General features: G+C 50.0%; 1 protein-coding gene across 2 annotated transcripts in view; it reads left to right on the plus strand.

The window, feature by feature from the left end:
- LOC138252733 (NACHT, LRR and PYD domains-containing protein 3-like) overlaps positions 1 to 10,111 on the plus strand; it is a 451,062-nt gene extending 440,951 nt beyond the window's left edge. For both annotated transcript variants that reach the window (XM_069205763.1, XM_069205764.1), the window contains 2 exons: positions 3,721 to 3,888; positions 9,136 to 10,111. In XM_069205763.1, the coding sequence (XP_069061864.1) occupies positions 3,721 to 3,888; positions 9,136 to 9,238 (271 nt within the window). In that variant the 3' untranslated portion in view covers positions 9,239 to 10,111. The remainder of the gene's footprint in view (positions 1 to 3,720; positions 3,889 to 9,135) is intronic.
- The last annotated feature ends 2,868 nt before the right edge of the window (positions 10,112 to 12,979 follow it).

Here is a 12,979-nt window from a genome sequence, read left to right on the forward strand (position 1 = left end):
AGACTTCCAACAATTAAATGCCCTATCACACTTCAATACCTATCCCATGCCACACATAGATGATCTTCTAGAAAGATTAGAACATGCAAAATACCTAACCACTTTGGATTTAACAAAAGTCTCTTGGCAGATTCCCTAAAAGGCAGCAGACAAGGAACAACAGCCTTTGCAACCCCCTCAGGTTGCAAAGGCTGTTACAAAGTATTACACTTTGGGCTACATGGGGCTCCAGCCACCTTACAGAGATTGATTGATATTGTGTTGCGGCCCTATCAGGATTATGCGGCAGCATATCTAGACGATATTGTAATGTACAGTAAGACATGGAAGGACCATTTAAAGCACCTATCAGATATAATAAAAGCCCTTCAACAGGCTGGCTTAACAGCTAACCCAAATAAATGCAAAATAGCTCAGAATACAATCAATTATTTAGGTTATGTGATTGAAAATGATACACTCAAACAAAAGATAGAGAAAGAAGAGGCCATCACACAAATACCCGCCCCAAAGACCAAAAAATATGTCAGAGCCTTCCTGGGTATGGTAGATTATTATAGGCAGTTTATTCCACACTTTACTGACATAGCCGCTCCTCTTACGCCTCTGCTCGAGAGGAGATGTCCACATCAAATAGTCCAGTTGACCGAACTAGAGTGGCAACAGTTCTTTCACCTAAAGTCCTTACTAACCACCGAACCCATCTTACATTGCCCGAATTTTCACAAACCCTTCCAACTACAAACCAATGCTACCAACCATGGCTTAGAAGCAGTGCCATCCCAAGAAGGAGACGACAGACAATTGTATATATCAGCAGAAAACTCCTAACCCAGAGAAAAACATTATCCCACAGTGGAAAAAGAATGTCTTGCGATAAAATGGGCAATTGAATCTTTTCAATACTGTCTCTTAGGAAGATCTTTTACTCTCCTTACGGACCAAGCCCCACTAAATAGGCTATCTAAATACAAGGATTCGAATTCCCGAGTACTCAGATGGTTCTTATCATTGCAACCTTTTTTATTTCAGGTACAACACTCCCCAGGGTCCCTTCTTTCTAATGCGGACTTTCTGTCTAGATATCAATCCAACGGGTGGCTACAACAGCCACTCTCAAGGGGGAGTGAATATGATAGAGCGCAAAGCTTGGGGTTGGACAGGAAGTACCCAGGGGGCACTTCTCAGCATGCTGACCCTAGAGAGGAAGGGGCAGCGCCAATTTAATTAACAAAACTCCAGGAAGACACGAAGGAGATGTGCGGCGTAAACATTAAGGAAGATGCAGACAATGGAGGTAGAGTGAAAACGGAGGAAGACGCAGACAACAGAGGCGGCTCAAATACGGGGGAAGACGCAGACAATGGAGGAGGTGTGGAGACAGAGGAGGTGTGGAGACAGAAGGAGACGCAGACAATGGAGGAGGTGTGGAGACAGAAGGAGACGCAGACAATGGAGGAGGTGTGGAGACAGAGGAGGTGTGGAGACAGAAGGAGACGCAGACAATGGAGGAGGTGTGGAGACAGAGGAGGTGTGGAGACAGAAGGAGACGCAGACAATGGAGGAGGTGTGGAGACAGAGGAGGTGTGGAGACAGAAGGAGACGCAGACAATGGAGGAGGTGTGGAGACAGAAGGAGACGCAGACAATGGAGGAGGTGTGGAGACAGAAGGAGACGCAGACAATGGAGGAGGTGTGGAGACAGAGGAGGTGTGGAGACAGAAGGAGACGCAGACAATGGAGGAGGTGTGGAGACAGAAGGAGACGCAGACAATGGAGGAGGTGTGGAGACAGAGGAGGTGTGGAGACAGAAGGAGACGCAGACAATGGAGGAGGTGTGGAGACAGAGGAGGTGTGGAGACAGAAGGAGACGCAGACAATGGAGGAGGTGTGGAGACAGAAGGAGACGCAGACAATGGAGGAGGTGTGGAGACAGAAGAGGTGTGGAGACAGAAGGAGACGCGGACAACAACAGAGATGGCGACGCAGGAGCAGAGGAGGACTTCATACAGCTGAGGGAGCAGGAGGAAGGCAATCGACGAGAGGAGTACAACAGAGAGCCTTGGCATCCGACGGCAGGGAATACCACATCGGAGCACATCTCAAGGCTGCCAGGGGAGAGACGGTGCGAAGAAGCCGGCCACGTTCCAGGAAGAACGTGGCCTCACCAGGTACGGAGCAGGGACTGGGGGGGCGGGTGTGAAGGTTAAAGGACACTAACAGTGGGGGGCACTTGTTTAGTGCTTTTTTTTAAAGAAAGCCTCGGCACAATAATCCTTGAAAAAAAAATCAAAGAAAGGCACTGGGTGGAAAGACGCACAATACTAACAATTAAGAGGCAGAACCTAAAAAAAGGAAAAAGTACATCAAAGACGGTGAGATAGGGAAAAGGACATCAGAAAGAGTGTAGTCCCTTCTGGATACTAACAGACCCACAGGGGGAAGAGCATAGGAGGGATGAGTAAAATAAAAATGGAAACCAGGGAATAGACACGAACTAGAGAGGAAAGACCAATACCTCTTAGATAAAAAATAAAAAAGAAATGTACCTTCACTAAAAAAGGATTCTTGTTTCTCTCCCACTCCCGGTTAATGGCCATCTGGGATCCTGATGCACCAACCTACAACTGGAACTAAACGACAATAAGAAAACAGGAAAGAAGAAAAGAAGACTACCATCTACCCACATAGAAAGAAGCAAAGATGGAAACTTAAGAGAAAGAAAGAGACCACAATTAGAGAAAACAAATAAAGAGCAAACTCATAAACCAAGAATAATTGCGTATCACGTCTCTATTTGTACTTACCTATCACAGTGATATATAAGTCTTCCCAAAGCTGCGTATTTTTAACTTCAAATATATTTTGGAAACTTGGGGGCATATTAATAAAGATGTGATGTACCGCAGGGAAATTGCAGGAATTTGCTGTATGAAACAATAATACAGCAAATTCTTGTCTTTTCTGAGCACTGGTGCACAATATACTATCTAGCGCCAACATAGGCACTCTTGCACCATGGTGCAAGGGTGCCTGCTTTGTAAGCAGGATTGTTTTTGTGCAGGAAAGGGCCCCCTCCTGCACCAAAACAATCCCCTGAACCATTTTGCTCTTTCCATGTGCTGTAGAACAAGGTTACTTCTCCTCATTACGCCTCACCTGGAGAGGCGTAGCAGCTTTGGTGCATTCCCACGTTTACCACTTATAGTAAATCTAGGAATGAATGAAAATCCATGGGTATTGTATGGGAACACCCATGCAAAACCTTCCTAGGGCAGTGTAACATGATTTGTGCTGCTCCAGATTTATCAAGGCACTCACGGCCACACAAGGTGGTCTAGTGTGGCTTGATAAATTGCATTTAATAGTTGTGTTGCGCTTTCACCGCATTGTGTGATGCAAACGCAATGCAACTACTTCATTAATAAGGGTGTACATTTTTTTCTCCAAACATCATCTTATATGTTCTGAAATTACAAAGGTTTTTGTCTCAAATTCACTCTTTTTCAATGTTGGTACATATATATTAATTCAACCAAGCAACACCTTCTAATTTAGAAGGTTGGACTGCTCACAAGAGAATGACTTACAAGGAGGTGAAGAATGCATTTACAATTAACTTACAATGGTAGCGTTCTGGATTATTTCACGGGGCAGGATGTTGCTGCAGGGTTTCAAATCCTTTCTGCAAGTTTTAAAGACATGAGCTCTTTCCTTTCAGACTGAGAGACAACAATCTGACTGAGAGTGGTACCCAAGTCTTCTGCTCAACGCTCAGTACCAACCTATCCCTGCGGCGCCTGGATCTGTGCGGGAACGCCTTCAGTGACTTCTCTGTTCCACATCTCAGCAACATGATCCGAAGCTGCTATCGCCTGAGAGACATCTTGTAAGTCCCTATCATTTCCAGCTACATGCCTTCTCCACCCTACATATCTGCATGCCACACACCTTCTCCACCCTGGATCTCTGCATGCCACACACCTTCTTCACCCTGGATCTCTGCATGCCACACACCTTCGCCACCCTGGATCTCTACATGCAGCGTGCCTTCTCCACAATGCATCTCTGCATGCCACACACCTTCCCCACACTGGATCTCTGCATGCCACACACCTTCTCCACCCTACATATCTGCATGCCAAACACCTTCTCCACACCGGATCTCTGCATGCAGCATGCCTTCTCCACCATGGATATCTGCATGCCACACACCTTCTCCACCCTGGATCTCAGCATGCCACACACCTTCTCCACCCTATATATCTGCATGCCAAACACCTTTTCCACCCTGGATCTCTGCATGCCACACACCTTCGCCACCCTGGATCTCTGCATGCCACACACCTTCACCACCCTGTATCTCTGCATGCAACACACCTTCTCCACTGTACATCTCTGCAGGGCACACATCTTCACTGCCCTACATCTCTGCATGCCACACCTTCACTGCCTTGCATCTCTGTATGCTACACACCTTCACCATCCTGGATCTCGGCATGCCGCACACCTTTGCCACCCTGGATCCCTTCATGCAACGCACCTTCTCCACCCTGGATCTCTGCATGCCACACACCTTCTCCAGGCTGGATCTCTGCGTGCCACGCACTTTCTCCACCCTACATATTTGCATCCAACACACCTACGGCACCCTGGATCCCTGAATGCAACGTGCCTTCTCCACCCTGGAACTCTGCATGCTACACACCTTCTTCACCCTGCTGTGTGCCTTTTCCACCCTTCCTCACTGCATGCCACACACCTTCTCCACCATGCTGTGTGCCTTCTCCACCCTGCCTCGCTGCATGCCACACGCCTTCTCCACCCTGATGTGTGCCTTCACCACCCTGGATCTCTGCATGCAATGTGCCTTCCCCACCGTGGATCTCTGCATGGTACATGCCTGCACCACCCTGCATCTCTGCATGCCACACACCTTCACCACCATTCATGGCTGCATGCCACACACCTTCACCACCCTGTATCTCTGCATACCACACACCTTCTCCACCCTGCGGTGGGCTTCTTGAACCTGCTTCTCTGCATGCCATGCATCGTCTCCACCCTGCATCTCTGCTTGCCACATTCCTCCTCCTCCCTGCCTCCCTGCATGCTACACACCTTCACTGCCCTGCTGTGTACCTTCTCCACCCTGCCACGCTGCATGCCACACATCTTCTCCACCCTGCTGTGTGCCTTCTCCACCCTGCCTCGCTGCATGCCACACACCTTCTCCACCCTGATGTGTGCATTCTCCACTTTGCCTCACTGCATGCCACACACCTTCTCCACCCTACATCTCTGCATGCCATACACCTTCACCACCCTACATCTCTGCATGCTACATGCCTTCACCAGCCAATATCTCTACGTGCCACACACCTTCACCACCCTCCATCTCTGCATGCCACACACCTTCACCACCCTGCGGTGTGCCTTCTCAAACCTGCTTCTCTGCATGCCATGCATCCTCTCCACCCTGCATCTCTGCTTGTCACATACCTTCTCCTCCCTGCCTCTCTGCATGCTACACATCTTCTCTTCCTTACATCTCTTCTGCTACTCACATTCATCACCCTGTGTTAGACCTGGCATCCTTGGCATGACTTCCTCTGTCTTATTGCTGCTGCTTCCTCTGTTTTTTACTGTGTGCCGGACTTTGTTTTTGCGGGTTTTGGTACTCTGGGCACTTTACCACTGCTGACCAGTGCTAAAGTGCAAGTACTCTCTGTGTAAACAGTATCTGTAATTGGCTTTTCCATGATTGGCATATTTGATTTACTAGAAAGTGCACTAGAGGTGCCCAGGGCCTGTAAATGAAATGCTGCTAGCGGGCCAGCAGCACTGCTTGTGTCCCCCATATGAGTAGCCCTGTAAACATGTCTCAGACCTACCACTGTAGTGTCTGTGTGTGCAGTCTTAACTTCCAATTCAGCCCGGCAAATGCACCCACTTGCCAGGCCCAAACCGTCCCTTTTCATACAAGTAAGGCACCCCTAAGGTAGGCTCTAAGAAGCCCCATGGGCTTGGTGCAGTGTATGTTAAAGGTGGACATGTACTGATATGTTTTACATGTCCTGACAGTGAAATACTACCAAATTCGGTTTTCACTGTTGCCTATCTCTCTCATAGGTTAACATGGTGGCTGCCTTTAAATTTCTTAAGTGCAGTTTGCCTTTGGGAGCAGATAGAGATTTGGAGTTTGGGGTCTCTGAATTCACAATTTAAAATACCTTCACCACCCTGCATCTCACACTACCTCTCTGCATGCCACATGCCATCTCCACCCTGCTTCCCTGCATGCCACATGCCATCTCCACCCTGCCTAACTGCATGCCACACATCTTCTCCACTCTGCCTCTCTGCATGCCACATGCCATTTTTACCCTGCCTCTCTTCATGCTACATTTCATCTCCACCTGGCTTCTCTGCCTGCCACATGACATCTCCACCCTGCCTCTCTGCATGCCATGCAACTTCTCCACAATGAATCTCTGCACGTCACATGCATTGTCTACTCTGTATCTCTGCCTGCTACATTCCTTCTCCACCCTACCTTTCTGCAGGGTTGGATAGGCCTATAGTGCAATCAGACAATGCCCAACAAGCTCACCTCACAAGTCAACGTGTAGGCTGGTATTTGGCTGTTTGTGGGCCTGTCTTATGGTCGGCTGGGCTGGTTTGTGGCTGTTTGTGGGCCTGCCTTATGGTTTGCTGGGCTGATTTTTGCAGTTTGTGTCCCTGTCTTATGTTCTGCTGGGCTGGTTTGTGGCTGTTTGTGGGCCTGTCTCCTGGTCTGCTGGGCTGGTTTGTGGCTGTTTGTGGGCCTGTCTCCTGGGCTGGTTTGTGGGTGTTTGTGGGCCTGGTTCCTAGCCTGCTGGGCTGGTTTGTGGCTGTGTGTGTCCCTGTTTTTGGTCTGCTGGGCTGGTTTGTGGCTGTTTGGGTCCCTGTCTCCTGGTCTGCTGGGCTGGTTTGTGGCAGTTTGTGGGCCTATCTCCCGGTCTGCTGGGCTGGTTTGCGGTTGTGTATGTCCCTGTCTCCTTGTCTGCTGGGCTGGTTTTGCTGTTGATTTCACAAATGATAGAGCAAGCACTGCCTGCAACAAGCTCAATGCATGCAATCTTCCATACCCTCAAACACTTAGGGCCACATGTGCCAAAACGTCATGCAGCGCAGCAAGTCGCCTTACTGTGCTGAGCTGCACTGCGTGACAGGGAAAGGGTAGGAATGTGCCATATCTAATATCATTCTGGTCATTCCTGCATTTTCTCAATGCTGGTGCACAATGTGCTCCGTAGTGCTAACACAGGCACTCTTGCACCATGGTGGAAGAGGACCTGTGTTGTAAGCAGTGTTGTTTTTGTCCACAAGGGGACACCATCCTGCACAAAACTAATCCAGAGAGGCATTTTCCTCGTTCTACGTTTGCTGCAGAATGCAGCAGACATAGAAAGAGGAAAAAAGAGGAGAAATAAATGCATTTCTCCTTGGTCAATCTCACCTTGGGAGGTGTAGCGGTTTTGGCACATTCTTAGGTTTATGGTAAATCTGGGAATGCACTAAAATCCATGAGTGGATGTGTGGGAACAGCCATGCTCCACCTCCACCCATGGATCGCCTCCCTGGGGCAGAGTAACGCAACGCAGTGTTTCACTCCAGATTTACCAAGCTATGCAGGGCCATGCACGGTGCGTGGCTTGATAAATTTCACTAAGGTTTTGTGCAGAGTTGTGTCCTTTTGCATGGTGCAAGGGCGATGCAAATCCTTAATAAATCTGGCCCATGCTGTTTGCTTGTACTCGTCCCACGCTCACTACAGTTATGTAGGGCTCTGGGTTCTTGGTTGCTTCTAGCTGCAGAGGGACAAGTGAATGTCCCCTCTGAGAGGTGGAAACAAGGAGGGAGCATCGGTGCTGGTGAACAGCAGAGGGGTCACTGTCATGTGTTGTGTACGTGTGCAAGCTCCTCAGGAGCACATCCTTCAGCGTGCAGTCATGTTTATAAATTCACATATAAGGAACCTGCTTCATTCACCTGGGGCATCCCTAAGCCGCACCCCTTTAGAAAGACCAGACTGTGCCCACCCCCACACCTGTGCAGAACAAGACCTAAGACCCCCCCCAAGGACCTACTGATGAAAGCCTAGTCCTGGCCTACATTGCTGAACAGAGGCAGCTGCTTGCCTTGAAGCCCTCAACCCAGAGGCTGGGGCGGCATCCCCAGTGCCTAGACTCTGGGTAGAGGGGCTTCAAAGAGCTAAGCTGCCCCTGATACGCTCACTACCTGCATGGTGCCCAACCCGGCTGCCCATTCACTGCTGCCCTCCTGCCCAAGGTCTGACCACGGAGAGGTGGGGGGGCTCCCCCACGTCTCATGGGCAACTGGTGCCCCTGCTGATCTCTTAGACACCCCAGGCACTGCACCAGGCCCTGCTGAAGAAAGAACATCCTGGTGTGACGCAAACTCCAAGCTAAGCCCCAACATACCAACCGACCATCCCAGCAATATTCACAGCTAGCATAATACCGCCCCACCCTGAACCCCTCACCCACCCATAATACCCAACCCTCATGCAGACAGACATGGGGACCCCCCCTGACCCAGCCCTCACCGCTCGGCCCATCATACAAACAGATATGGACGGGACCCAGCACCCCCTCCCCCTCATACAGATGGACATAGAGGGCTCCTCCAGACCCAGACCCCCCACCAAACCCATCATACAAACAAATATGGAGGTGACTCAGCACCCTCTGTCCATAATACAGAGGGGTTTGGGGGTCACCCGGACACAGGAGTCCCCCGACCCATATTACAGACTGATATGGGTTCCGCAGACCCAGCACTCCCCCCACTCCCTCCAGCCCATCATACCCACCCATCCTACAGAACAGTATGGAGGTGACCCAGCACCCCCTGCCCATCATGCAGAAGGACTTGGGGACCCCCGGCTGACACTGCACTCACCCCTCTGCCCCCGAGCCCATCATACCCCCATCCTACAGACTCCAAGGCAGCCTGCAGCCCTGCTGCTGTTACAATGGGCAGACACAGCTCTGACCTGCAGACGAGCACACATGTCCTCACCCCGTCAGGAGGCGCTGTGCACTGACTGTCTCTTGCTCTTACCTTGCAGGCTCTTTGGGAACACCAAGATGAGTTCGGAGGGGAGGAAGGTCCTCCAGGGGCTGAACACCGAGCTGAAGAGCAGCCGCCCCAAGCTGAGAGTGATGCTCTAACACTCCCTCTGGCGCCAAGACGGGCTGCCTGTGGTGTAGTGCCTTCCACCACAGCAACCAGCTCTGCCAGCTACTCTGACCACTCAAGGCATAGCGCCTACAACACAAGAAGACATCTTTACGTATAAATCCAACTGGAGTGTAGCATCTAGTTCTCAAAGAGCCAACTCTGGGCGCTACTCTGACCACTCAAGGTATCGCGCCTTCTACTCATGGGAGCCTGTTCAGCAGCTTTAATGACTACACGAGGAATGTCGCTTGGAAGACAAGGGGAGATCTGTAATAATTATACTCCCTATGATACAGTGCCTAGCAGCCAGCTCTGATGCTAGATTGACATAGGGTCCAGCACTCCATCAGCCACTCTCATGCTAGACTGCATATGGTATAGCGCCAAGGACTCAAGGCACCCGATCTTGACACTAGACCATCCCTTCGAGGTATAGTGCCTAGTTAAGAAGGAACCGACTCCGGCTGCTAGACTACTTGCAGCATTGCACCTCGAGGGCCCGCACTGGGTCTTGGGAGGGCTTTGGTAGCTAGACTCCCCAAGGGATAGCGCCTTGGACTGACTTCACCACCTCTGGGCGCTACCTGCCAGTATTGGCCCTTCTGGGTCCGTCTGCTTCGATCCTCCAGAAGGCAGGTCACCTGTGACAGGGTCAAATGCTCCTGTTACCAGTTACTGCCAGTCCTTCTGTAGATACACCAGGCGGCAGGGTGGCCGAGGGACACCATGTCATGAGACCGTGTTGGGAGTCTATGTCGTGACTCTATGTCCGCAGTACTGTGCTCTGAAATGTTACAATTTTTTATTTATATGGTGTGCAACTGTTACAATAAAATATATTTTTATTGGTCTGCTTCTTAGCAGCTTTCTGTGATGTGCGTTTTTGTTAGGGTCGCGCCTGCGAGGGCATGCGTCAGCACATGCGTGTGGCTTGCGAGACTCTATTGTCTTCAGTACAGGGCTTGGAGCCAGCCCGTCGCTCACCGTTTGTTGGTTTGCCTCCCACTCTTCTTTACAGCCTCCTAATTCGTCAAGGCAAGTCTGGCATCATTTCCCTTCCTCGGTGTGGAGCAGGGACAAACACTGATTGATACAACTTAATTAGTGCCGTACGCTGCTCCCAACGTGATCCAGGTACAATTTAGTTCCAGTGCCCCGCAAACAGAAGGCTTGTGACTGTCAAAAACGTGCCCAACAGGGCAAACAAAAGTGCAAAGTTTTATTTTTGAAAGCTAACTTTATTTTATTTTGCCAAATCGTCTTTTCTCAGTTTCTTCCCATGTTTTCTTTTGTTTTTTGCTCGTGGGCGCTGTTGTGAAAAGATGACAATTAACTTGTTTGAAATATGCGAGACCCAGTGCATTGCAAATGCTTGCTAACTTTATCTTGTGGCATTGGGGGAGTTCATGGGGAGCACGCGCTCTCTAGGCCTCTTGTTCTCTATTACAGGCAGAGTCGCAGAGCAGATAGTTTACTTAAACTTCACCCCCCACATGAGCTCCCCCTGAGCAGCTTGTACCCCCACCGGAGCCCCACCACCCTCAAAGGCTCAGTCCTGGGAGGGAGAGGGGGCGTGGATTGACGACTGACCCCAGACTCTCTACCAACCCAGCAGTACATGGCCTGAGCTATAGATTCATCCAGGGTCTCCTCAGCACCCGTGACACCTCCCCATCCCCCCCCCACATCCAAGTCCCACCAGGGGCATGAGAACACACAACCCCAGCATTCCCCCCCCACCCCATCCCCCACCTGGCCTGGAAGGTGTGTGGGTTTATTTAGGTGGATTTATAGCACAGACATCACCCAGAGGGGCCGGAGCGCTTTATAGTAGCACTGGGTCATTACACAAGGTACAAGCTTGCAATCCCAAGATGTAGAAGCAAGTATCAGAGTACATATCTTTACATAAGGTGCAGAATTACATTCTTGTAGGAGGCTGGCCTAGCTTATAATGGGTACCTTGTGGTACTTACACCTTGTGCCATGTCCAGTTATCCCCTATTAGTAGATTAGTAGTGTTCTAGCAGCTTAGGCTGATAGAGGTAGTTATGGCAGAGCAGCTTAGGCTGAACTAGGAGACATGCAAAGCTCCTACTATACCAGTTATATCATATAGCACTATATCATAGGAAACACAATACTCAGGGTTACTAAAAGTAACTTTATTTTAGTGACAATGTGCCAAAAATATCTCAGAGGAGATACTCCCTTAGGAGGAAAGTAAAATAACAAAAATATACACACAAACCAAAATCAGGTAAGTAAAACACTTAGAAAAGTAGTGCAAACACTGTAGGACACAATAGAATGCAATAGGAGACAATGGCCCTCATTACAACATTGGCAGCAAATCCCACTTGCCACCGCGCAAAAGACCGCCAACACACCGCTGCAGCGGCGGAAATCCGCTTCAGCTACTACGACCCACAGGCCGGAATCTGCCAAAAATCCAGACACCCACACAAGTCCGCCACACCAAAGGTCAGTGATAAACTGGCAATAACAAAACCTCCACCGACACACCAACAGGAATACGCCCACCCTATCACGACCCACGAACCCACGTGATGGTCTTTCAACAGTGGTATTCCAATGGCGGTACACACCGCTGCGCTGAAAATACACACACATTTACAAAACACAACCACATTGGAGAATTCTAAATGCACACACCTGATACACATACACACACCACTCCCACACAACTAATACAATATAAAACACACACCCACATCACCCACAAACCCTTACGAACAGAATTGTGAGAGAAGGCCAGAGAGAGACTCCGCCATCAACAAACTAGAATCCACAGGCACACAACACCATCACTCACACAACATCCACGCACCTCACACAACACACACAAACACATCCCCTCACACATCACAACACACAGCACCTCACACATCACCCACACCACACCATGGCACCGCAAAGACACCCCAGGTTCCCTGAGGAGGAGCCCAGGGTGATGGTGGAGGAAATCGTCTGGGTAGAGCCACAGCTATTCGGATCACAGGTGCAGCACACCTCCATAGCTAGGAAGATGGAGCTATGGCGCAGAATTGTAGACAGGGTCAACGCAGTGGGACAGCACCCAAGAACACAGGATAACATCAGGAAGAGGTGCAACGGACTACGTGGGAAGATGCATTCCATGGTCTCAAGACACCAGATTGCAGTTCAGAGGACTGGCGGCGGACCCCCACCTCCTCCCCCACAACTAACAACATGGGAGGAGCAGGTCTTGGCTATACTGCATCCTGAGGGCCTTGCAGGAGTAACAGGAGGAATGGACTCTGGTAAGTCAAATCTTGACTATTACATCCCCCACCCTACCTGCATGCTATCACATACCCCACCCTCACCCTCAACCCCATCACTCCAACACCTCACATATGTCCCACTATCACAACCCACACATCCCAATACCAAGCCCTGCATGCAACACCAAAGCATGGACACCCATCAGCAAAGCATGTCCACTACAGATACCCACACAGATCCCCAAACCAAATATCACACAAGGTCCTAGACAAGAATGTAAGCACTGGGGTACAGGGTCAGCCACCCATTGCACACGATGGCACAGACAGATGCAATAATCATGCCTTTACACCCCTGCAGGACCCCTACCCAATGTCACCAGACTGGAGGTTCCAGACATGTCCACACCCCCCACAGAAGAGGCCCACAGTGATGACAGCAGTTCTGTCCAACTGGGTCTA

This window comes from Pleurodeles waltl, chromosome 1_2 (genome assembly GCF_031143425.1).
Source record: "Pleurodeles waltl isolate 20211129_DDA chromosome 1_2, aPleWal1.hap1.20221129, whole genome shotgun sequence".
Taxonomy (NCBI): domain Eukaryota; kingdom Metazoa; phylum Chordata; class Amphibia; order Caudata; family Salamandridae; genus Pleurodeles; species Pleurodeles waltl.